This window comes from Myxocyprinus asiaticus, chromosome 20 (genome assembly GCF_019703515.2).
Source record: "Myxocyprinus asiaticus isolate MX2 ecotype Aquarium Trade chromosome 20, UBuf_Myxa_2, whole genome shotgun sequence".
Lineage (NCBI taxonomy): Eukaryota > Metazoa > Chordata > Actinopteri > Cypriniformes > Catostomidae > Myxocyprinus > Myxocyprinus asiaticus.
The window spans coordinates 41426990-41454143 of record NC_059363.1 but is presented as its reverse complement, the minus strand read 5'-3'; the positions used below and the strand labels follow the sequence as shown (position 1 = coordinate 41454143).

The 27154-nt window shown below is 41.1% G+C and overlaps 1 protein-coding gene across 6 annotated transcripts in view; it reads right to left on the bottom strand.

Moving 5' to 3' along the window:
• kiz (kizuna centrosomal protein) overlaps positions 1-27154 on the bottom strand; it is a 134866-nt gene that overhangs the window by 6973 nt on the left and 100739 nt on the right. For 4 of the 6 annotated variants that reach the window (XR_007892188.1, XR_007892186.1, XR_007892187.1 and 1 more), the window contains 4 exons: positions 22854-23019; positions 20090-20280; positions 18738-19996; positions 17605-17662 (listed from right to left, as the gene is read on the bottom strand). Coding sequence is in view for 2 of the 6 variants with exons in the window: in XM_051646223.1 (XP_051502183.1) it covers positions 17605-17662; positions 18738-18824; positions 20218-20280; positions 22854-23019 (374 nt within the window). In the remaining 4 variants the exon portion in view is untranslated. Of the gene's footprint in view, positions 1-17604; positions 17663-18737; positions 19997-20089; positions 20281-22853; positions 23020-27154 lie in introns of those variants that run through there. The other 2 variants (XM_051646223.1, XM_051646224.1) reach the window with 2 other exon arrangements.

The following is a 27154-nucleotide window of genomic DNA, read 5'->3' as shown; positions in this document are numbered from 1 at the left end:
CAACTTCCCCGCCCTCATTACCCTTGATGGTGGGGCGGCCAAGGGCTATTCAGCAATCCCCCCCGGTGGATAAAGGCGCACGTGGTGCACCTATGCCCGCAGAGCGCCGCCACCTGGCACGGGCGCCCAAAGCCTGTAGGTTTACGTCGTCTCTGATGGCCAAGGCCTACGGTGCCGCTGGACAAGCCACCTCCGCCCTGCATTCCATGGCTCTCCTGCACGAGGGTAGTTCCGCCCCAGGATTGATGCAGGAGCTGCACTCGGCAACCGACCCCGCTCTCCAGGCAACGAAAGTCACGGCGCGGTCTCTCGGGTGGGCGATGTCCACGTTGGTGGTCGAGGAGCGCCACCTTTGGCTCAACCTGGTTGAGATGGGAGAGACCGACAAGGCACGGTTCCTGGCTGCCCCCATTTCCCAAGTTGGCCAGTCCGGCGACACCGAGGACTTTGCCCAGCAGTTCTCAGCGGTGAAGCAGCAGACGGACGGTATCCGGTACATCCTGCCCCGGCGCGGCTCAAGATCCCGCACCCCGTCTGCTCGTCGCCAAGGGCGTCCCCCTGCGGTGACTGCAACGGTTGCGCCGCAGCCTGCCCCTGCGGCCTGGCCCCGGCGTGGAGCCCACCGCAGGAAGCATACGCCACCCATCTCGTGGCCGCCAAGAACCCGCAAAAGGCTTCGAAGCACCCCTGAGTCGGGTGACCCAGGGACGACGAAACCCGCTGCTCTGGAGCTGGTAAGCAGACCACTCCATCCCCCGGTCGAGGGCCAGGAGGAGAATCTTTTGTTACCTTTGCATTTAATTGCGCTTAAATACCCAAGAGTTCAGCAAGAGTGGTTTCCTTGTTCCCTGGGTCACGTATCCGGTGTGCACAGCCGTCATCACGACCACCGTCCACCACTCTATTTGGCAGGTTTGGTGCTCCAGCGGCGGTCTCCCTGCCCCTGAGCACCCAGCTGTGGCACAAATCTGCCCCCGATGTGACAGTCTCCATGGGTCACGAGGACAGGCCTCTTCCTCCCCCGTCCCAGGCTGTTCCGGGGGTGGTCACAAGGAGCCAGGTTAGTGCTTCGATGTCCCTGAACTCAACACGGCCATGACATGGTTTGGCACCTCGAGCTCCGCCCTGCTGCGAGGCCCCAACTGCCGGTACGTCCGACGATGTTGTCCCTTTGGTCCCCCTCACGCGGAACTTGGATGCGTGGCTTGCGCTTTCCAATCCATCACGATGGCTGGTCAGGACCGTCCGACACGGCTACGCGATTCAGTTCGCCAGATGTCCGCCCAGGTTCAGTGGCATCCACTTCACCTTGGTGAAGGACGAAAACGCTGCTACCTTGCGCGCGGAGATTGCCACCCTCCTACGGAAGGGTGTGATAGAACCTATCCCTCCAGCCGAGATGAAGAAGGGGTTTTACAATTCTTACTTCATCGTACCAAAAAAAGGCGGTGGGTTGCGGCCAATCTTGGACCTGTGAGTACTGAGCCGGGCTATACACAGACTCCCGTTCAAGATGCTGATGCAAAAACACATTTTGGCGAGCGTCCGGCATCAAGATTGGTTCACGGCGGTAGACCTGAAGGACGCGTACTTTCACGTCTCGATTCTACCTCGACACAGACCCTTCCTGCGGTTTGCATTCAAGGGTCAGGCGTATCAGTACAAGGTCCTCCCTTTCGGCCTGTCCTTGTCCCCTCGCATCTGCATGAAGGTCGCAGAGGCAGCTCTTGCCCCGTTTAGGGAAGTGGACATTCGCATTCTCAACTCTCTCAACGATTGGTTAATTCTAGCTCACTCTCGGGACATGATGTATGCACACAGGGACTTGGTGCTCTTGCACACACAGTCGGTGCTGACCTGTTTGAAGGCTTTCAAACAGAAAACCGCTTCAGCACTGGCTTCAGACTCGAGTCCCAAGATGGGCATGGCGCCGTGGGACACCTCGCGTGGCCATCACACCGGTCTGTCACCGTCTCTTCAGCCCTTGGACCGACCTCTCGTTTCTACGGACAGGTGTTCCCCTAGAGCAGGTCTCCAGGTGTGTCGTGGTCACAACAGATCAAAAACGGGCTGGGGCGCTGTTTGCAATGGGCATGCAGCCGCCGGCTTATGGACGGGCCTGTGGCTGCGTTGGCACATAAACTGCCTCGAGTTGTTGGCAATTCTGCTCGCCCTGTGGAGGTTCCGGCCATTGATCCAGGGCAAGCACGTGCTAGTTCGGACAGACAACATGGCAACGGTAGCATATGTCAACCGCCAAGGCGGTCTGCGCTCTCGTTGTATGTCACAACTTGCCCGCCGTCTCCTCCTCTGGAGTCAGCAGCACTTCAAGTCGCTGCGAGTCACTCGCATCCCAGGCGACCTCAACGCTGCAGCGGACGTGCTGTCACGGCAGATTACCCTCAGGGGAGAGTGGAGACTCCACCCTCAGGAGGTCCAGCTGATTTGGAGTTGATTCGGACAGGCACAGGTAGACCTGTTCGCCTCCTAAGAATCCTCCCACTGCTCGCTCTGGTACGCCCTGACCGAGGCACCTCTCTTCATAGACGTGCTGGCACACAGCTGGCCCCCTGGCCTGCGCAAATATGCATTTCCCCCAGTGAGCCTACTTGCACAGACTCTGTGCAAGGTCAGGGAGGACGAGGAGCAAGCCGTCCTGGTAGCACCCTACTGGCCCACCCAGACGTGGTTCTCGGACCTCACGCTCCTGGCGAATTCCCCTGAGGAAGGACCTTCTTTCTCAGGGACGGGGCACCATCTGGCACCCGCGACCAGACCTCTGGAGTCTCCATGTCTGGCCCCTGGACGGGACACGGAAGACCTAAGCGGTCTACCACCCACAGTGGTAGACACGATCACCCAGGCTAGGGCCCCCTCTACGAGGCGCCTGTATGCCTTTAAGTGGTGTCTGTTCGCTAAGTGGTGTTCTTCCTGATGGGAAGACCCCCAGATCAGTGCTTTCCTTCCTGCTGGAGAGGTTGGAAGGATGGCTGTCCCCTTCCACCTTGAAGGTGTACGTTGTTGCTATAGCAGCACACCACGACACAGTGGACGGTAAGTCCTTAGGGAAGCACGACCTGATCATCAGGTTCCTGAGAGGTGCCAGGAGGCTGAACCCCTCTAGACCGCGCCTCGTTCCCTCATGGGACCTCTCTGTAGTTCTTCAGGGTCTACAGAGAGCCCCCTTTGAGCCTTTGCAGTCAGCTGAGCTTAAGGCACTCTCCTTGAAGACTGCCCTCCTGACTGTGCTCACTTCCATCAAGAGAGTAGGAGACCTGCAAGCGTTCTCTGTCAGTGAAACGTGCCTGGAGTTTGGTCCGGGCTACTCTCACGTGATCTTGAGACCTCGACCGGGCTATGTGCCCAAGGTTCCCACGACCCCTTTTAGGGACCAGGTAGTGAAGCGCTGCCCCAGGAGGAGGCAGACCCAGCCCTGTCGTCGCTGTGTCCAGTGCGTGCTTTACGCATCTATTTGGATCGCACGCAGAGCTTTAGGATCTCTGAGCAGCTCTTTATCTGCTTTGGTGCACAGCGGAAAGGAAACGCTGTCTCCAAGCAGAGGATCGCCCACTGGCTCGTTGACGCCATCGCTATGGCATATCATAGACCTGGATGCCCAGTCGGATAATCCCCCTTGTTTTTTAGGGAGTGGGAAAAAAAGAAGGGGAAAAGAGGCCACGACTGGGTTTGCCTGTCTCTATCTTTTGGGTAGTCGACTTGTCCCCACTCATAACTATGTTGGGGGAGGTTACGTGTCGGCCTGGTGCGCTGGCTACGAGGCACACAGTTGTCTGCCCGTCACACACCGCCAGTTCATGTAACACAGTTCAGCCAGTTGCGGTGTTTCGTATAGGGACCCCTAGTGTCACTACATCGACACAACATCGAGTGAGTGACAGATAGGGAACATCATGGTTACTTGCGTAACCTCCGTTCCCTGATGGAGGGAATGAGACGTTGTGTCCCTCCTGCCACAACGCTGAACTACCCGCTGAAATGGCCGGACCTTGTCTCGGCTCCTCAGCATAAAACCTGAATGAGTGGTTGCATACCAGCTCCTTTTATACCCGTATGTCCGGGGGAGTGGCATGCAAATACCACTCGCCAATTTTCATTGGCCTTTTATCAAAGACCAGAGGTGTCTCGGGCTCCCAAGAGTGATCCCTAGTGTCACTACATCGACACAAAATCTCGTTCCTTCCATCAGGGAGCAGAGGTTACGCAAGTAACCATGACGTTTTGATACAATTAATCATGGTTTTACTACAACTACCATTGTTAAACTGTTTACTGTTGTAAAACCATAGTCTATTTTCATAAAGAATGTAACCCTAATTAAATACTGTATATAACTATCAGGTGATATTATTGAATTAAATAATATCATCCACTTGTTACATATCTAAAAATATTTTCTTCTTTAAATGGCTTCAATGACTGAAGTTAAGACATGAAATCCTACAAGGCCCAAGCTGATAGGTTCTTTGAAATTGCTATCTGTTAGCTAAATCGACTTGCTCACATGTGATATGTTTAGCTAATCGGCTTGCATGGTGTAAGCTGATAGGTTCTCTGGAGATAATTGGGTAGCCAATCAACTTGTGTACTCTCTTTTTGTCTAACATTTAAATTGCTCAGTTTTGCAGATAAGACGGTTTCACTGCAGTCCGCTGCAAGTTTTTTTTATTCCAAAATGCTTTTTTGGTTGCTGGGGTTTTGTTCTAACAGCTTGCAAATGACACATAGAAGCACGTTTTTAACTAGGTAAGCTAAATTAGCCAAATCTGGCTCTGGCACAGATAGCTATCTAAGGTCATTAGTTTAAATACAGTAAATCCACACATAGCTAGACTAGGGGCCCTATTTTAAGAGTGTTAGCGTTAAGCGCAATGCCATAAGTCATAAGCACAAAGTTAGTGGGCATGGCCATGAAATGTAGGTATTTTCGTGCAAGCATGCGCCAAGTCTAGGCACAAGTAGGTTTGGCGAAATTGTACGTGCAACATGCAAATGGGCTGGATTACTTGCAATTTAATTCTGAGGCTTTCTCCAGTTATGATTCCACTGTCGGTGTCCTATTATATAGTTCATTCCCTCAAGCACCAGCGATATAAAGATAACCACATTCATAAGAAGTTGGTTGTGTAAATGGACTGTATGCAATGAATTAGAATAACTGAAAATTACGTTCTTTTCTGCATAATTTGCGTTCTTGATGATTGTTGAGCATATTTCTATGACAGTGACACTTTCCTTTTATATGCATGTTGAATGTGATTTTCATCAGAATTTGGATGCAGGCTCTATTAAATTACAGAGAAAGTAAGTATTATTAATCATTTTCATCTACTGACATACAAATTATGGCTAGTATTAACAGTGATTGTATCGGCACGCACTTCACTTCTACCGGTCGATTTTGATTTTGAAAAATTAAATACATTTACTGAAACACAAAAAAATTAAACCAAACATATTTCTAAATTGAAATTACACTTTAAACGAAAATATAATCAAAATAACGTAGTGGTCAAAAAATGATAGCCTACCAATTCCAAACATTTTACTCTCTCCAACCAGCCCTTTTTTTTTTTTTTGTTTCATATTAGACAGCTACAACTCTGATTGTCAGGGACATAATTTGATGTTCCACTATATTTTCAGAGTTTGGACATTAACTTTATTACCACCTATTGGTAGAATTTCCAAACTGCAAATGCAGGAACTGAGTTTAAACTGAGTTAAGAAGTGGGTTTTCAAATGTCTTGTGCAATGACCTATTTCTCAGGAAAATAGCAAATTGCGCTTTGCGCCACTTCATTAACATACAATACACCTACAGTTTGCGTGCATACACCCACAAAAGCACAAACACTCCCACACAAGCCCATATGCGCTTTGCCCTGGCATGAAAATTGTGATTAGAATTAGCGCTCTCATGAAAATTGGATCGTTGTACAAAGCACTGCGCTTTGCGTGCTCAAAAAAATAGAGCCCTAGGTTACTAGTTCAATAAACTCTGGGCTTTCCTGGTCCCGATACACATTATGAGTCAGTTCAATAGTTGTTTAAGTCATTTCGCCAAGCAACACATGCACAGAGATTTAGTTCATCAGTATTATGCCATTCGGCCAAGCTGGCTCAGTCACAATCAGCTAGTATACACTCTGTAAACATGGCTTTTTGGAGCAGTACACACAACTTGTGGTAGATCTGCATTGTTTTGTGTTATGCCTTTGTGCAACTTCCCTGCTTTGTTGGAGGATTGTATGCATGTCTTATAATGCAACAGCATGTCCTACATGCACAATGCAGCATTACTTGTGTTTGTCTAATTGTGCAGCAGCATGTTCACATGTTTAACACAGTATGTCTGTGTATGTTCTAGCAATAGCATGTCTTTGTACTTGCTATACAGAAACAGAAGCAGCATCAGTGTAGCAGACCTAATCCGCCAAGACCAAAAAAAAATGTTGAGCATGAAAATTTACATGGCGCAAGCTGATAGGTTCTTTAAACTTTTTATTTTCAATTTTTTTTTTTTTTTTTTTAACCATCCTTGTAATTAACATTTTTATTGATTCATGTGCATGACAGTGAAAAAAACTCAACACATATATAATGAATCAACATTTTAGATTTAAACCCTACTAACACAATCCCACCCTGACCCCTAACGAACACCCCTGTGGTCCCACATAACACACACACAATCCAAAAAAATAAAATAAATATATATATATATATATATATATATATATATATATACACACATATACATACACTTACATAAAATATATATATATATATATATATATATATATATATATATATATATATATATATATATATATATATATATATATATATATATATATATATATATATATATATATATATACAAATAAATAAAATAATAAACATACATGATTAAACTACACTCTCCACATCCCCTCCCCGAGATTCCCCCCCAAAAAACTAAATATTTGCCCCATTTTTTAGCAAATAAGTCTCTCAACCCCAGCCTTCTATTTACCACCTCTTCAAATGCAGCTACCCTCCCCATTTCCACACACCACTCCGAAAAAGAGGGTGCTCCATTTGACTTCCAACCCCTTAAAATTACTTGCCTGCCGATCATGAGACTGGTCATAACCCAATTTTTTATATGATTGTCCCCTAAATGCATGACCGCCCCATCACCCAAAATACAGAGTCTGGGACAAAGCAAAACCTGAGTGTTCAAAACGTTGCACAAATACCTCTGAACCCTCAACCAAAACACCCCCAAAAGACATGGGTAGTGTCTCCAACTTCTGACTGGCATCGCCAGCAAGTGGGTGTGTCTTTAAGACCAAGCCTATATAATCTAGAGGGGGTCCAATAAAATCTATGTAAAATCTTAAATTGCATAAGGCGAACCCTTGCATCTCTAGATACAGACTTGACATTTTTAAGAATCTTAGTCCACATTCCATCCTCCAATACCAAATTCAAATCTTTTTCCCATACTCTCTTGAGAGAAGTCAAGGCTCCATCCCCCCAGACTCTGAATTAGTAGGGAGTAATACACTAATGCTTCATGGCCTTTTCCCAAAGCAGCAATCACCTCTCCCAAAGCACCTGCCACTTTAGGGGGGTGCATGCCACTCCCAAAAATAGTGCAGAGTAGGTGGCTAAGCTGTAAATACTTATAAAACTGAGATCTGGGAATGCCAAAATGTTGAACCAAATTTTCAAAAGGTCTCAATACTCCACCCTCATATAGGTCACCAAGTGCATTAACCCCCCTCACAATCCAATCTGACCAACAAAAAGGGGACATATTAATACATAGTTTAGGGTTCTGCCATATGCTTGAGGCTGCATTTAAATAAATATCCGAATTAAACACTCTGGACACTTTTGTCCATATCGAGTGCAAATGCAGAATAACAGGGTGCGACTTAACCTTTCCGGCTAGTTTGATCGAAAGGCTTTGCAGTGGCGAGATAGGGGCAAGAAATTCCTTTTCAATACAAAACCAGGGAGGGGCTCTCTCAGGTGGAAGCGACCAATGAGCCAAATGTCTAAGACCGAACGCATAATAATAAAATAAAATCTTGGGTAGGCCTAGCCCTCCTTTGTCAATTCGCCTATGTACCTTATTTAAATTTAACCTGGGGCGCTAACCATTCCAAATAAAGTACTTCACTATGCTATCAAATTGCTTGAAATAAGAGAGGGGGAAATCTACAGGGAGATACTGAAGCAGGTAGTTGAATTTTGGAATACAATTCATTTTAATAACATTAACCTTCCCAATCATCGATAAATGTAATGAAGCCCACCTGTCCACATCGCTCGAAAACCTTTTAATTTTGACCCTTTAATTAACTCTAACTAAATCAGACAAATTTGCTGGGAATCAAATCCCAAAATACTTAATGCCCTGTTTGGGCCACTGGAAGGCGCCTGGCTGGAAAGCCGTTTCTGGGCAGTACGCTGTCAGCGCCAAAGCTTCGGATTTAGACCAATTGACTTTGTATCCTGAGAACTTGGAAAAGGAATTAATAATTCTGTGGAGGCAAGGCATAGATCTAGTAGGTTCTGAGACAAATAATAAAATATCATCTGCGTAAAGCAGAAGCTTATGCGCCACACCTCCCGCTGTCACCCCTGGAAAATCATCCTCCTTTCTTATCGTGGCTGCTAATGGTTCCAGGGCAAGACAGAACAATAATGGGGAAAGTGGGCAACCCTGTCGAGTTCCCCCATCCAGAGTAAAATAATCTGAAATTAATCCATTTGTTTGTACCGCTGCTACAGGGTGTTTATAAAGTAACTTAATCCAACCAATAAATGTACTCCCGAACCCATACATTTCCAAAATCTTAAAAAGATAATCCCATTCTACCATATCAAACGCCTTTTCGGCATCAAGTGAGATGGCAGCGACCGGAGATTGTTTATTCGCCACTGACCACATGATATTGATGAGACGCCTGATGTTATCAGAAGAGCTACGGCCCCGATTAAATCCTACCTGATCTATATGTATAAGAGATGTCATAACCTTACTTAATCGGTTAGCCAAAATTTTTGACAATATTTTTACATCTAGTTGGATCAGGGAAATTGGACGGTAACTTTTACACTCGCTTGGATCTTTGTCCTTTTTAAGAATCAGACTGATCCAGGCTTGTGTCATGGTTGGAGGAAGTTTTCCCTTCATTAACGATTCAGTATAAACTTCTAACAAAAGTGGGGCCAGTTCTGTCGCATAGGATCTAAAAAATTCTGCGGCAAAACCATCTGGCCCCGGAGCCTTGCCAGTAGGTAGGGACTTAATTACCTCGTTAAGCTCGTTAAGGTTATCTCAGAATCAGAGAGTTTTTTTGCTAAGTTGTCAGTTTAGGAAGATCTAATGGTTCCACATAGTTTCTAATATCTTCATCAGTAGATGAAGATGTGGAACTATAAAGATCAATGTAGAATTCTTTAAAGGCATTATTAATATCAATGGCCGAGGTAAATATTTCACCACCAGCAGATTTCACTGAGGGAATAGTAGAAAAAAACTCTCTCTGCTTTATATATCTAGCCAAAAGCTTCCCTGCTTTGTCACCCGACTCAAAGTATGACTGTCTAGCCCTGAATAACCAAAACTCCACTTTCTATGACAAAATAGTATTATATTTATATTTCAATCGGGTCAATTCTCTGAGGCCATCAGCTGACATACGGCGCTTCAGCTCTGCCTCTGCACTTTTAATGTTTCCTTCCAACTCCACAAGTTCTCGTGCTTTGGATTTTTTGATGAATGAGGCATACTGTATGATCCGGCCCCTAAGAACCGCTTTAAGTGCCTCCCAAGCCACGCTCACAGAGGATACTGAGGACCAGTTGGTCTCCATATAAACACTGATTTCAGTCTTTAACATTTGTTGGAAATCAGGATTTTACAGAAGGGATACATTAAAGCGCCAACTATATGATTTCTTTTTCTCTATATGTGGCATCACCTCTAAACTCACCAGGGCATGATCCGAGACTAAAATGTTTCCAATTGAGCAATCAACAACAGATGAAATTAGGGATTTGGATATCAAAAAAAATCTATTCTAGAATAAATCTTATGGACTGATGAAAAAAATTTATAGTCCCTACCGGATGGGTTCAAAGTCTCCAAATATCCGAAAGACCAAGATTTTTACACATCCTGTGAAGTGTCAGTGTTGCTCTAGGGGGTTTACACACTTTTGCTTCACTATGATCAAGGACTGAATCCATCAAAAGATTAAAGTCTCCTCCCAATATTATATCATGAGGGGTGCCAGCGGTTTGCAACATTCCTTCAAGATCTATAAAAAAGCCCTGATCATCAACGTTAAGTGCATAAATATTAGCCAAAATCAGACTTTGCCCTTGAATTTCAGCTAAAACAATAATTACTCTTCCTAATTTATCTTTAATCTGTTTGAGAAATTTGAATTGTAAATGTTTATTAATCAATATAATGACTCCCTTGCTCTTACTTGAGCCAACACTAAAGAAAACATGTCCACCCCATATCTTCCCAGATTTTTCAGCTTCCTGCGGGGAGAGATGTGTTTCTTGAAGATACACTATATCATATTTCTTACGTTTAAGAAAAGTAATAACCTTCCTTCTTTTAATGGGGTGCCCCAACCAACTCACATTCCATGTGGAGAGAGATAGTACATTCTATTAACATTTGACATATTGATATAATAAAAAAAATAAATTGTGTGTGAAAAACAACATTATGAAGACCACATTCCCCATTAGTGAAACAATCAACCCCCGATCATCCCCCGGAACAAAACAAACAGAAAAAAGAAAAATGTGCGCATTAACCCCGTGCATGAAAGCACCAACCGGCGACAATCCCTCTAAACTCAAAAGGTCCATGAACGCCCACAAGTCCCCATGACAACATTGCCATCGGATTGCTCAATTTTGCCTCACAAATTTGAGGCAAAATTACATAACAAAAAATACTTTGTGAAATAAACCCAATTAATAGGAAGAATGAACACAAAAAATGTGTAGATTCATTCACAGAATTGTCTCAAGGATGTGATCTTCCACAAAACAAATTCCAGCTGAAATAAAACCGTTCAGATTCCTCGGACAGACAAACGAATGTTCAGTGAGCCAGCTGTTATGAGTTCAGAGGATGACGTAATCATTCCAATGTCCTGTAAAAAAAATAAAAATAAAAAAAAAACTCAACAAAACAAACTACAGCCAGCAGGAGGAATAAGCATGAAGAACAAACAGATTAATCCACAGCTGTTCCAAAGGAGTGTTATTCAATAGAACAAGCTCCAGCCACTAGGCGGAACCAATACAAAAAGAAACAAAACCGGCATCCCGGTTCCCCGGATGATCGAGTCAATTCACTCGGAGGCTGCATAAACGTATATACCATGACTTACACAATCCGTCAGCTTAATAAAAGACATCCTTTGTGTGAGCATGTAGATATTTTGCGGTCATCCGTAGTGTCCACTCTCAAACTGGCCAGGAACTTCACTGCAAATGTAATCTTCCATCAATGAAAAAGTTTCTTTAAGGAAAAGTGTTATTCACAAAACAAGCTCCAGCTGCACGGCGGAGCCAACGCAAAAAACCCCAAATTTCGCCCAGCTTCCTCAAGAGTTAGGTACAGTGAGTCAGTCCCACTCACATGAGAAATATCCAATAGTTTACTCAGTCATTGATTCTATAAAAGACATTGCCAGATTTGGACATGTGAATACTTTGCGACCGTTTTTCATTTCTATTCTCAGTTTGGCCGGAAACATCAGAGCAAACGAGATCTTTTTCTGATGTAAGAGTTTCTTACATTTAAACCCTACTAACACAATCGCGTTTCTCTCTTGTCGAACTTGCAAAGTCTGGGAACAAGAAAACATTATGGTTCTTCCAAGAAAGCTTCCCTTTGCTCCTCGCCTGACGCAACACAAGATCTTTATCGGATTATCTCAGAAATCTGGCCAGAATCGATCTGGGCCTGTCTCCCTCAGCAGATCTGTGAGCCGGCACTCTGTGAGCTCGCTCGATTTCCAGCTTGTGGCCTGTTATGTCGAGCAGACTCGGGAAGAGCTCGTCCAGGAATTTCACCATATCTCTGCCCTTCTCATGCTCAGGAATTCCAACAATTCAAACGTTATTCCTGCGGCTTCTATTTTCAAGACCTTCAAGCTTTTCAAGGAGATGTTCCAAATCAACTTTGGTCGCGGGCGGATTAGCGGTTAATTCCCTCTCCGAAGATTCCAGAAAATCGATTCCTTTTTCAACATCAGACACTCTTGTACCTAACTCAGAGAATTTTATTTCCATCGCCGTAATCGATCGACATATTACAGCAAGATCCTCCAAGTCAGCAAGAATCTTCGTCAACATCACCGACATGTTGGACAACTGACGCTGGATCTCCTCTCCCGCCGCGCCATCCAAATCGAGTCCCCGGTCTGTAGGCCTGTTGGGGCTTTCATCCTGAACATGTAAGTGTCTTTTAATATCTCCAGAGCCCGAGGATTTTGACTTCTTTGCCATGTTTTGCAACAAAGGACAAATGTGTAACTGGGTGTATCAAATTTCACCAGATTATAACATGAGAATAATCGAAAATTCAGCAAAGTGCGCAGAGCTCGTCGCTCACACGTCTGCTCCTTGCATGGCGTCACCCTCTCCCGGTTCTTTAAACTTTTTAATTATGTCTACATACTTGTTCTGCAGCGTAGCAGATCTAGTCTGCCAAGACTAAAATCCTGTCATTAAAATTCCCACATTAACATGCTTAATCTTTCTGAGAGTTGTCATGACCAAAATGTAGTTAGCTACTTTTATAGCCTGTAGTGTAGCTAACTACTTTTTTTTAAAAGGGTAGCTTGACTGTATAACTACTTTAAATTATAGTAGCTTATAGCTTGGTAAGCTACAGTCTCAAAGTAGCTGCCCAACACTCCTTATCACAAAATAAACCATTTAAACTCAAATTTATGTTTCATGCCCATTAATTTGGCAAGTAGCCATTTAAAAAGTGGGACAATGTGCAGTCAACCGGTCATTATCGTGAAAAAAAAAAAAATCCCCCTCAGTCAGAGTGATTCAAGACCTGATCACCTGTCTGTGTTTATTTTGTTTTGCCTGTCTGGCTGTAAATTTTTTTTTGACTGTCTGACTTTACATTTTCCCCATATATACAGTATAGTATATTTAATCCTGGAAATTGTGGAAACTGAAACACTAGAAACAGGCTATTGACAGCTATTGTAGACATAAGGGCATTATTCATAGAATTGCATTCATGTCAAGTTTACTATAAAGAATTCAGAAAAAAATTATTTGAGATTTTTGAATTTAAAAACTATACTGACAAAAAAAAAAAAAAAAAAAAAAAAAAAAACATTTCTCTTTCCAATGTGATAGCTGAAAACATGGGAAGCCGTTCTCTTTTCACATCTTCAAATGCTCCAACAAAATTTGAGGGCTTTTTCCCCCTTTAGCCATGATGAGCTCAATAATAAATACATGTTTGGGTGAGTAAATAGGGCTATACTTTTATATAACTTGCTCATCATGGGAATGCTCTATCAGCTGTGCCACTTCAGACAGTGACGAGTCTGATTTCAAGACACTATTATCAAAGAGAGCTGTGAATGCCACTGACCCTCCAATCTAATATTCCATTTCCATAAACATTTATGCCAGTTCATCTTGCACTGAGGTTCACTTAACTGAGGCAACTGTGAGACAGGGCTGGCCACTGTTTGGCTGCATCTCATAGACAGAGGTGAATATAATGTGTAAAATGATGCAAATTACCACTTTGGCGGACACCTCTCTCTCTTTTTCCTTCCGTTCCAACATTTACTTTTTCCTCTCTCGCTCTATTCCACGTTGTTTTGTGCATTTGGGGGTATTTTGTGATATTGATGAAAAGTGCCCATGTGTGTTTTTAGGCAAGCATTTGATATATTAATATATGGGGAGTGTGGGTTAGTTGTTATGATATCCGAGCTAATAAAAGACATCTCTTAGCATCCTATGCAACAGTATACTTCATGTAAATAGACTGCGGTTAGTCTGCAGTTGTTTTTCGGGCTATTTTTATAATACCTGTGATCACATCTGATTATAGTTCTACGATTACAATGATGAAAGTGTATTTGTCATAATATTGTTCCTTTTGTAATATTCCACTTGTAAAGTACAAAAAAAAAAAAATAATAAAAAATACAGGATTGGCATGTCAAATATTTCACATGAGAATAGTTCCTTCACTTAAAAAGACAAAAGATAAATATATTAATAGAGAAACAAAAGAAGGAAATAAAAGGAAATGCTAAAAACATTTTAGACTGACAAGACAAGAATAATTGAAACATGATCATAACAATCACACATGGTAGAGTTAGTGCAGATCCTTTCACATAAACTACATTATATAAATACATATTATAAACATAATATACCTATACCTACCATGATAACATATTGAATGAATATAAACGTCTAAACGCCTCCACAGATATGTTAACAGAATGTGCTCTCTGGATCATTGTTTGTGTAAGGTAGCACCTCCTACACCCATCCTAGCTGTGACCCATATAAGTACTGATTTGCCATTGATTAGACATCTGTGAGAGCCAAGCGCTCTGGAAGGGAGGTAATGATAGCGCCCTCTATGTGTCACTGGCTGCCTCTGATTTGTTACCACACAGCTGGCCTAAATATGAGTGTCCTCTGCTGGTCAACAACCAAAACTGCAGAGCAACAGGCAGAGTGGCTTTTCTAATGAAATGTGCTGTGCACAAAGGAGACCTCAACTAAACTGGATGTGCTACACTTAGGTAGACAAATAATATGTACATGAACTTTATATTTAACATTAAGAATTTAAGTTATAGATGTGTTTCTTCAACTTGAAGCAATGTCATGTCCCAGGCTTTTTATCAAAACAAAGAGATTTTTTTATTTATTTTATTTTTTATTTTTTTTATGTTATATAAAAGGCTTATTAAAACTGTATTGGAAACCAGCACTCTATTAATAAACATAATTCTCAATACACAATTTGAGTTGTGCTGAAAATGATGCTGTGGGGGGAATTTTCATGACATTCAGAAAAACTGTCTAAAAATGACACTTCATGATGCATGCCCATACACTGTTGGACATTTCTAGAAAAATACAAATAGGTTTTAACAAAATTTTACCTACTATAAGTTCACAGTGCTAAAAGTGCTCAAATTTGAAGAAATCAGTTTAAAAGAAAGGGTATATTTTAGTTACTGTAACCATCACCATTACTTTTATATTTATTTTATTATCTTTTATTCAAATAAATGTTATTATGTGTACAGAGGATACTCCTTTTTTGTGGTCAATGCAGACAGATGGAGAGAGGCACAAAGAAACTGAGTGATGGACCCCAACTGGCAACTGCTATTTAGTGCTCTGTGCCACACACAAACATTCACTCACTTACAGACAACTGAAGACACACTTAAAAAAAAAAAATGCTCGAGAAATTACAATTACCCCCTACTTCTATGACACAACAGTTCTGTCCCCTTCATCTTGTGAAAAATTGCTGAAATCCTGAAGCATTCTGAAGATGTTATTCTAACCCGTTACTAATCCTAACCAGCTATTTTCATAAAGCAACAGAATAGGACAGATAAAAAGATGCGAGAGCCATGCTACATGCCTGCAGTATAAGAGGACACAATAGCTGCTGAAGAGGAGGAAGCTGTGGCATGCAGCCTGAAACAAAGCACAGGAACAAGAGGTCTTTACATGGAGTGCAGCTGCTTATTCCAGCTCTCCCCTTCCTGTATCACTCCAGCAAACAGCCTAAATAAACATAGGCTGATTTGTCCACATTGTCTCGAAATTATTTATATATATATATATATATATATATATAAACAGTGCTCAATAACAGTATTTCATTGTAAAAAAAAAAAAAAAAAGAACGGCACGCTGATGAGAGCAGAGAGCAGGGAGGGTAATTTAAAAAAGGGGTGCATATGACAGACCCTGATTCTCTTCAGTGCTATAATAGTGAAATGAACACACATAAATGTGTTAAGAGTATCTCTTTGCATTTTGTATGGACTGCATGTATTTATTCTGGAAAGCTTATTATTGGCGAGTCATTGCTATGCAAAGCAGCGCCTGACGCTTTTCTCTGGTCTTTTCAGCCTGGTGCAGTGTTTGGCCAATAGGCCTGGCCCCCTGCCTCTCATTGGGCATTCATAACATGCAACATTTGCACAATGTATCTCTCTTAGACTGCTGAATAGGGGGCCTTAATACTCATGTAAACAACTGCAAACCAATTACTTAATGAATCAGCCACACACATCATGAGGAGGAGCACAAAGGCCCATAAATGCATTTTTTGCACCAAAGCGCCAGCTTTAAACTCAAATTCTTCAGCGGCATTGCCGGCTTAACTACAAAATTATAATTACGAAAGAGAGGCACTTGATTTATTTTATTTTGTTTTACTAGTATATTTTTAGTTAATTTTAGGCCGAGCCATAATGCCTTTTAAGGTGCCCATCGGCTCGGTGACAGAATGACAGTAGTAAGTGAAGGAGAGAGAGAGGAAAAGAGAGGAGAGGATGGGGGAACAGCACATGTAGTGTTCTGCTGGTGCTCAATTGCAGGGTACTTGTAGAGGCAATAAAGCACGAGAAGAGACTGGCGAGAGGAATTCTTCAACACGGCAAAAAAAGAAGAAAAATAAAAACCTACAAAAATTTTCACCAGAAAGCTAAGCAGAGGCATACAAATGTTTCCCTTTTCAAGCTAACCATCATCTTTACTATGCGCTTTAAACATCCTCTAACCCTCTATAAGCAATATAGAGAGTCTTCGGCAGGGTTGTCCGAGGAGCTCTGTGTGAATGTGAGGTTCTGAGATGATCCAAAAGCATCTTGCACTAGAAATGGCTTATGTTTATTAATGAGGCCATTCGTTGGGCAGACTGTGGCATCCATCAGAGAGATCTGACAGAGTGTGATCGCTATACCCTTTCCTCTGCAAATAGTGTAAACTAGCTGAATGAGATAGAGACAGATAGAGAGAGAGAGAGGAGGTGGGCAAAGAGTGGGCAAAAAGACTGGGAGAAAGGAAAAAGAAAGAAAAAAGGCAGAAAGACAGGGAGGGAGACTTTCAACCCTTGTGTCAGCAAGATGCTCGGAAAGCATGTGAAATCAGAGACGATTACTCTTCACAAGGTTTACCCATCCATTACCTGCCCTAATGGATTCACGGAGGAGAGGCACTGCTAGGAGGGCTGTGTTTCTAAGCTGATTGTGTGAACTTGTGTTGATGTGAAAACCTAAACACTGTACTCTCAAGATCTTTTTTCATCATTCAAAGTCCTGATTTGCTGAAGCAATCAAGTAATGCCAGTGATGAGAGAGGAAGCTCTGAACAAAAATACAGCTTGACTGATGCCTCCCACGTGAAATTAATGATGCTATAGTGTTTCAAGGACAAACAAGCATTGCTTTTTTATTATTATTAAAGAAGATTTATTTATTTTTTATACATAATTATGTGAGTACTTACTGACTATTATGTGTAAAAGAGTCCCAGAGCGCCTCAGTTCTCTCCAATTTGATGATGTCTTTTGATAACAAATTCATCATTTAAATAAAAAGAGAGGGAAATGGGTGTGTTATTACATATTACTTGAAATTAAAACAGCATAAAATTATATAGTAGGTCCAGATTAGGTGTCCTAATTTGTAAATACCTAAACACATATAAAATAAATACTAAGCTTTGTCACATTTATTTTTAAATTGTTTATTATCAGACTGTCTTTCAATTTGTATACCTTCATTCATCATATAGACATTTATATAGAAACATTTGCTTTATTGAAATTAAAATATGCTTTCAATGTCTGTTGTTTTTCCTAAAATGCTTAATGCATATTCTAAGAAAATGCAGAATTTGTGATATTTCCTCCCTTTACAAGTAATGGTTTGTAATCTTTATGACATCATATTTGATGACATAAAATGCATTTATTTTTCTTAGCACAAAGCATAAATTACTGACTGTGAATAATGTGGTGGCATGCAATCATTTTTGCTAGTTAAGGCCATTATTAGGCATTTTTTGCACTTTAAACCTGTAACACTCAACCCTGAAATATTTTAAATGTAACAAGATTGATTGTCGTTGCACAAAATATGATATGAGAGAGAAATGTCATGGGTCACTATTTTTCAATAATAATGTGTCATTTATTACAGGGCATACCAAAAACTGAATGATAATTATTTTAAATATAAATTTCATGTAACAATTTCAAACTTAATGTAACAATATAAAGCTTATAGTGTTAGTAATGATAAATGACTAGTCTTCAACCCCATATTTAGGATTGGTGGTAATAGTTTAAGAGTCGTCCATTGAAAAACCTATTTTAGTTAGCGTGAAAAAAAAAGGTAAAAGGTATGTTTTTTTTGTTTTTTGTTTTTCATAATGGGCCATATTAATATAAATATTTGCAAAAAAAATAAAAAAAATAGAAACTCAAAAAATAGATCTGATGTACCACAAATGTCACAATTCAAATATAATATAAATAAGGTTGTTAAATAAATATTATATTTTTTCACATTATATAAACATGAAATATTGCATGAATGTATCTCAAATTTAGAACATTTGTTAATATTCCCAGTTACCTGATGGCTCTGAGTCCTCCTCCTTTGAGTCACTCCAGTGCCTCTCTTGTGCAACAGACTGTTTAAGCAGCTGATATGCTTTGGTCTCTACAGAAAAGTGAGACAGAAAAAATACAACATTTTAAAGCAGCTAGTAAAATATTTGCTAAAGACCTCAACTTCCAACTTTCCAGAGGTCTGATGTTTGATGAACCAACAGCAGCTCTTTAAGGTCTCTGATGAGCAAAGAGAGATGGTGAAAAACAGAGTGAGTGAGCACTAAACTATTGATCAAATCCTGATGCCTGACAGGCCACCGTCTCCGGAAAAAAGAACCTACCGGCTTTTGTGTTGCCGCACCATTTTATAGGATTCTTTCTTTCATGTTCTATAAACTTTCAAATTTGAGATCTTTAACCAGTGAGCATTCAAGAATAAAATACTTTTTGAAAAGGACCAAAAGAAAAGAAAAAAAAAAGAGCCTTGTAAAATAAATGTGAGTTTTAAATGATGAAATGTTGTTGACAGCAAGCAAAAAGGATAAAAAATAAAAAAAAAACACACAAATACAAACTGCAAAGTGGTTAAGTCCCCAAAGCTTAAAGTGAAGATAAATTACACTGCAACATCTCATTATCCTGACATTTATCATATGGCTGCAACAAACTTGTTCTTTTTACTTGTATTACCTGCTATAATGACGGCAAAAAACAGGCATTAGTATTATGTACAAAGAGCATCTAAAGAATTCCTTTTCGTTTGCCATATCCATAAAATGCATTTGTGCTCACTGGTTTACCGATATGGACAGATATAAGGACGACGCTTGGACGATGCTTCCACTGGTCATTGCAAAGTGATGTAATGTGAAAGGCAACAGAACTCAACACAGTCTTCATTAGCCACCTGTAAACAGCAACCAGGGACAGCAGAGGCGGATTCCTACTGCCATAATGCCTTTGATTAGTTGCAGTGAGAAGCTGGGACTTCTCGCTCTGTGGCGCTCTCGGGCTAGCCCTGTGCATGAAAGGCACAGTTTGAAATCAGATAGCCAAGTGGAATAATGGATAGTTTTACATTTCTGAGCTGATGCTGAGACTCGCTACCCAAGTCTTTTCAAAGGATGCCTCGACATCCAGTCTTTTCAAGTCTACCTCTGGCTGGCATTGTTTAGCAGATAATGAGAACCAATGACAGATCTTGCCCGGCACCCCCGACCTGGCTGATGGACAATTAAACCTCCGCATTATACGCTCTGAGAATCTCAGTTTCACCCATACCTAGGGAAGAAGAAAAGAGACGGGTTTGTTTTCTCTGGCGATAATTAGAGGAACTGTTCCACTCTTCAGGTGGGACTTTGACCTCTGATTCACCTTGATCATCCTTTCACAGCTATCCAGTCGGGCAAAAAAGGGATCCCCATTATCTACTGCATGAGGAGAAAGACAAAACGGGCACAGAAGAACTCCCGAATGGGCGATTCTTCGATCTGCCTTTTTACCTCTAATAGGAATACTTTCCACTGGGCTTTGGTCGGCACTGTCCTCTTCAGCACTTTGAATTCCTGAAACAAAGAAAAGAGAAGGAAAGCATAGCTCAGAGAGATGTGGGAGAGTCAGACAGAGGACAAAGGAGGACAAAAAGAGAGAGAGCTGGGGAGGGGGTGGGGAGCTTTTTAAATCTGAACAGCAGGACTGATTGAGACAGGTTTAATGGGAGAGTGAAGGCTGGCTGGCTTTGTCAGAAATTCGATTTGGGCAAAAGTGTATTCTCATGAGGGTCACAGAGCTCTGGCATCCTGCGACTATTCAAGGTCCCCTCTCCCTCAAACAGGCCGAGTCACTGAGCTGATGTTTCCTTGCTTTGGCATGGAAAATGAGTCATTAATGTGGTTTGGCAGGCTATGTCCCTTTACTGTTTCTCTCATTGAGTACGTTTACATGGGCAATTATAATCAAACTACCGCAGGTTTTTGTGTTGTCAAGCTACAGGCCTCATCTCTCTGTCCAAGTATACATGACATCATGCGCTACTGAATCTGTGAAGAAAGGATGGTAGCTGAGAAAGTGACGTAGATGTTTTCCGGTTGACCTTTGCATCATAGTAGCACGTTGAAGAATTCAGCTACAGCTGACCCACACAACTGTCACAACAACATGGACAACTTTACAGCCATGTGCATTTCTTGCATTCTTTAAGCATTGATTTTGGTGCAGATCAGATGTACGTTATCTGATGTGCTTGTGTCCGAAGGGAGAAGATGACGCAGTTTACTCCTGGATTGTTCCAACTACACTGGCGGCCAAAAGTTTGGAATAATGTACAGATTTTACTCTTATGGAAAGAAATTGGTAATTTCAAGCATTGTATAGCATTCTTTCCTAAAAACTTTCTAGAGAAAGCTGTTTCTTTTTTTGCCATTTTTGACCTAATATTGACCTTAAGACATGCCAGTCTATACCATACTGTGGCAACTCAAAAACAAACACAAAGACAATGTTAAGCTTGATTTAACGAACCAAATAGCTTTCAACTGTGTTTGATATAATGGCAAGTGATTTTCTAGTACCAAATTAGCAATTTAGCATGATTACTCAAGGATAAGGTGTTGGAGTGATGGCTGCTGGTCTAGATTTGATCAAAAATTACTTTTTTTCAAATAGTGATGGTGCTGTTTTTTTACATCAGTAATGTCCTGACTATGTGATCAGTTGAATGCCACTTTGGTGAAGTACCAATTTCCTTCCAAACAGCAAAATCTGTACATTATTCCAAACTTTTGGCCGCCAGTGTATATGCGATCTACTTGCTTCAGTTTCATCCTTATAATCTCTGTGTAAAGTGTAATAATAACATTCAGACTGAGGAGAGATGTCGTGAATAAATAGACAATTAAGAAAATATATAGTTTGTTTATATTTTCCTTGTAATCGCTGGTATTTCTTGTCTGAATACATAAGCAGCTCTACAGTATATCTGTACCAGTCATTTGCTTCAGGCTGCATATTCAATAAAAATCATGTTTTGCCTCATTCTATGAATGGAATCCACATGAGATCAGTAAAAGAAGTCATTATAACCACTCTATGATTATCAAAAGATATTTTCAGTAGATAATTGGTAAGGTTTACAAACTGCATTCATGTCACCAATGCTAACCCTGGACATAGTATGCATGTTACTCTCATTTATTGTATTTTATGATGAAATGTGTGAAAATAGTCCACATAAGATCATGATTTTTTTTTTTTTTTTTTTTATACTTGTTTTATTAATTTAAAGTCAGTTATTGCTACTGCAAAGATTGGTGTTGGGTGAGATGAGTGTTATGGCAGACAGATAGCAGGATTAGTCAATGACAAAATAATAGTAATTAGAGGCACATCAATGTGTCACAGGTGTGAATGGTTTACAGACTGCTGATCCATCCAAAAATGACAATTCTAGCTTTCGTCATGTGTCCCTGTTACAAACAAGAAAAATCTGCCTCTGAAGGGCACTTCAAAGGGAGAACAATCAAAGTAGCCAAGCTGTAAGATCACTTCAAACAGAATTTCCAATAAAAATGACTTAAAAGGTGAGTTTCAAATAAACTTTATGTTTGAGCCCTGCACCTTTCAGCCCTCCAAAGCTCTCACAGTGGATAGTAAAGTCTGCGAAGGGAATACGGCATAGGGATGATCACTTCTGAATGAAAAGCTGTGTTGTTGTTGTTGTTGCTCTTCTTTTTTTCTGCTTTGTGCTGCATTCGACTTCCGGGTGAAATACGTTGTGCGGCACCTCTATTTTTCGGAGCATGTGCATAATACAGAGGCTTATGGTAGACCAACTGAAGTGTATACATGCTCGACAGAACCGATCTACAACTGCATTATCTAGGTCCGTTAGTTTGTTTTCTGTGGGTCTAATGCATTTACATCACATTTTAAAAAGACAAATTATTGCTTTAGTCCGACTGAAATCAGACTTTTAAAGTGCATGCAAACGCACTCATTGATCTGTTCTGCATGGCTGAGTATGGCTCTTAATACCAATAGGTATTTAAACTGTTCTATATTACATGGACTACAAATCAGTCGTTTCAAACTGGATGAACAGATATTTGCAAGAAAAATAATTTCAAAAAAGCATTTCAACCTTGTGTTCGAATGGCTTGAGGATATTTATTAGAAGGCCTGGCGGGCTTGATTTCCACACTGTCATCCAGAAGTGAGGGCAAGCTGCATGACGACGACTCTTCACTATCTGAAGATTGATGGATTTCAGATTCATAAGTCAGAAGCCTCTTCAACAGCTCTCCTGCCTACAAGACAAAGAGATGACATTCTTCAGTCAAATTCAACATTTTGTAATGCTGATTATTTGTTCATAGGAGACTATTTGATTAGAAGAAACTAAAAGGGAAGGACAATCACTCTCTCCATGTTTCCCAGTAATATGGTTTCATTTGGATTGGCTCACCCTTTCATCTCTTTACAAAAAAAAAAATACAAGATTAGAAAGATGATACCACAAATCATGAGAAGGCAGCAATTGCTTTAAACTTAAAAAGAAGAAAAAAAACATCTAAAGTCTCTGTATCTGTCTTTGTATTCAAAGCCCTGCTCTCAACTCCAGGCTTACATTCATCAATATTACAAAGTGTTTTTACTGAATATTAATGAAGTTGTAGATCAGCAAGATGTAAAACCCAGACACTTTAAATAGGCAATCAGATTTTCAGAGGTTATTTACAAGTCAGATCCTGTGAGATTAGAGTTCACTTTCTCTGTAAGAAGCTAAATACAAATGGGTGGACAAAATAAAAGAAATACACATGAAAATAGAAGTAAACCACAACTACCAAAGCAAGCCAAATAGAATTGTAGATGCGTGGATTAGAAAAACAAACTGCTACATAAGTATTTGACGCATTAAACGGTATAATGAGAAAGAGAAGCCACAGGTCAAATACTACCTTACCATAGCTGATTCTTAAACTTTGGACGCTTTCATGTAGCAGGGTTGATTTTTATTTAAACAGATTTATTTATTTTTTATGTTAATGGTCACATTAAAACTGACTTGGAAACTTTTTACCTGGCCTTCATCATTTATTTTTGGTACTTTTCAAATGTATTTTATGTATAGATTTGACTGTTTTAGCCTTGCCCCAGACCCAGACTTTCAATGGTAAACTATGAAAATCTATTTTAAAAATACAAATTATTACATTTAAAACATATAAACAGATATTTATAGTGAAAACTGAAAATTATTTCAATCAATTGTACAAAACTTACAACAGTTGTGGCTTCATTTCCACCACACTAAAAAATGTCGGCCCTAATAAAAGTTCTTTTTTTTTAAAATTCAGTGTACTTGTTTACCAAGTCAAAAAAACTAAAACTAAAATGAAAACTAAATAAATAAATAAATAAAACATCAGTGAAGAGCATGCATGAGCTGAAATATGTGACAAGTGATGCTTGACGAAAAAACAGAAAATTCAAGGTATTATCACTTGTGAACAGAATATTTTTATTGGACACCATTTCAAATCAAGCTCTGGTTGTGTGAAAAGTGTGAAAATGTAATTTGGTTGTTTTTAGAATACATAAACTGTTAGCTATAAAATTAGCCTTCACAAGACAAATTTGGCCGTTTTATTTTAAGAACATTCAAAAATATAAAATAATAATAATAATAATAATAAAATAAATCACTGACATTTTCACCACTGAATTCTATTAAACACAATACAGAATTTGAGCTGTGGAAGAAATGACACTGTGATGGGAATTTCCATTACTTAAAAAAAAAAAAGTAAAAAAAAAAAAAAGACAGAGATGACATAATGCTCCTTTGATGCATAGACTGCTGGACATTGTAAATAGACAAATTAAAAAATGTAAAGCAAGGCAAGCTTATTTATATAGCATATTTCATATACAGTGGTAATTCAAAGTGATTTACATAGATATATAAAGAAAATAAACATACATAAAAGTCCATTATAAAATCACATAGGAACAAGAAATAAAAATATGAATAAAAAGATCAAAAATTTGACACCAAGTTCGCGGCGCCCCTTTAGTGAAAACACTGGACAGGTGCACCAGGGTTCAGAGGTCGATCATATTGTGTTATTGAAACGGCCACTTCCGTAAACTTTATCAACCACCTTACTGTGGTCCTAAAGGTCCAAAATTCAATAAGCATATCTGCAATTTATTTAGGTCCTAGGCCACTGAAGGATTCATAAACTAGTAGACTAATAGTACTTTAAAATCAATTCTAAATGTGACTGAAAGCCAGGGTAAAGACCAGAGGACTGGCGTGATATGCTCAGATTTTTTTTGGTTCTGGTGAGAATGCTGGCAGCTGCATGCTGAATGAGCTGGAGCTGTTTAATGGTTCCCATTGCAGAAGTCCACCCTGCTGGATGCATGAACAAGTTTTTCTAAGTCTTGACTGGATAAGAAATTAATTTAATTATTGCTTTGACATGACCACTGAAAATAAGGTCTAACTACAAAATGACATCAAGATTCCTTACTTGATTTTTTTGTCTTTAGACCTCTGGAGTCAAGGTGTTTGTTCATCTTGAGAATTTCATCTTTGTTGCCAAATACAATGACTCATGTTTTGTCTTTGTTTAACTGAAGGAATTTTTGGCACATAACCACATACAACTGTTTATTTATTCAATGCACAGGCACAGGTTGTCTATGGTGCTGTAGCCACTTGGTGATAGGGCTAGGTAAATCTGGGTGTCATCTGCATACAGAGTTCGTACAGCATTTAAAGAGTTAAATTCAAGCACTTTTCAAACATTTTCAAGGTACCTTAATCATCTTTTTCAAGCACCTCGAAGCTTTAAACATTATCCAATTCTAAATGACCCTTACAAACATGAAATGATAAAAAAGCATCCCCTGTGATTTCAAACATTGCCCAATCTATAAAAATTTTAATTTTAAGAATTCCTTTAAACCCACAGGAATCCTTAATATGATTACAACCAAATTTTTGCATTAACATACAGATACAGTTGGAAACACTGGTTCCCTATCTGTCACTCACTCGATGTTGTGTCGATGTAGTGACACTAGGGGTCACTCTTGGGAGCCAGAGACACCTCTGGTCTTTGATAAAAGGCCAATGAAAACTGGCGAGCATGCCACTCCCCCGGACATACGGGTATAAAAGGAGCTGGTATGCAACCACTCACTCAGATTTTCTCTTCGGAGCCGATCGGTCATGTTCATTGAGCTGAATTTCTACTGTTCATTCACGTCTGCTGGATCTGATGGCGCATTTCAGTGGCTTCTCCCTCCTCTGCACTGGTGCACTGCAGAGAACGCCCCTGGGTGCTTCAGCAGAAAAAAGAGAGTATATTTTCTGAAAGAGTTTATTTCTCTAAAAGAGCAGTACACACGGAACGTCTTTTTAAAGACATGTCTTTTTAAAGATGCCTTTCCGATTGTGTGTTATTCCTGGTTGCAGTCGTTATCTCTCAATTTCGGATGATCATGATCGCTGTCTTTCGTGTCTGGGCGCGACCCACATGGAGGCAGTGTTCGTGGATGGTTCATGTTCTCTCTGCGAGAACATGACCATGGCAACGTTGCGGTCACAGCTTGAAAAGAAAACAAGAAAGCTTTCGTAAGAAAGCGAGTCACCCCAGCGGCTCCCCGCCTCGGTCCTTCTACCTACGGGTATGAGGCCAGCGCGGCTAGCACTGGGGGCGATTTGGGGACCCCAATGGGATCGCCTCCGCCGGGTATACCCCCGCGGACCTCCCATTCCCCAGCACGCTCGTCTGCCCCAGTTGGGCTTTCGGATGAGTCCGCCGGCTCGTCTCACGGAGAGTCTGGCCTCTTGTTCGGAGCCCGCAAAGATGATCAGCTCTCCAGCACAGCATCAGAGAGCGGGCTTGTCCAGTCGGATGCAGAAGCCTCAGCTGGGCTCCCCCCTTCGGGGATGACTGCCCAGTCACAGGCTGATGCAGAGATGACGGACATGCTTTCCCGGGCAGCCGCAAGCGTTGGGCTAGAGTGGAACCCTCCGCTCTCCAATGAACCCTCGCGGCTCGACGATTGGTTCCTGGGCTCGCGGCACCGCTCAAAGCAGCCACATCCCGCTCCAGTGCCTTTCTTCCCAGAAGTGCACGAGGAGTTGATGAAATCGTGGGGGGCACCTTTTACTGCCCGGTCCCGATTCCTCAGTTCCCCCGCCCTCACTATCCTCGATGGTGGGGCGGCCAGGGGCTATACGGCTACTCTCACGTGATCTTGAGACCCCGACCGGGCTATGTGTCCAAGGTTCCCATGACCCCTTTTAGGGACCAGGTGGTGAACCTGCGAGCGCTGCCCCAGGAGGAGGCAGACCCAGCCCTATCATTGCTGTGTCCGGTGCGCGCTTTACGCATCTATTTGGATCGCACGCAGAGCTTT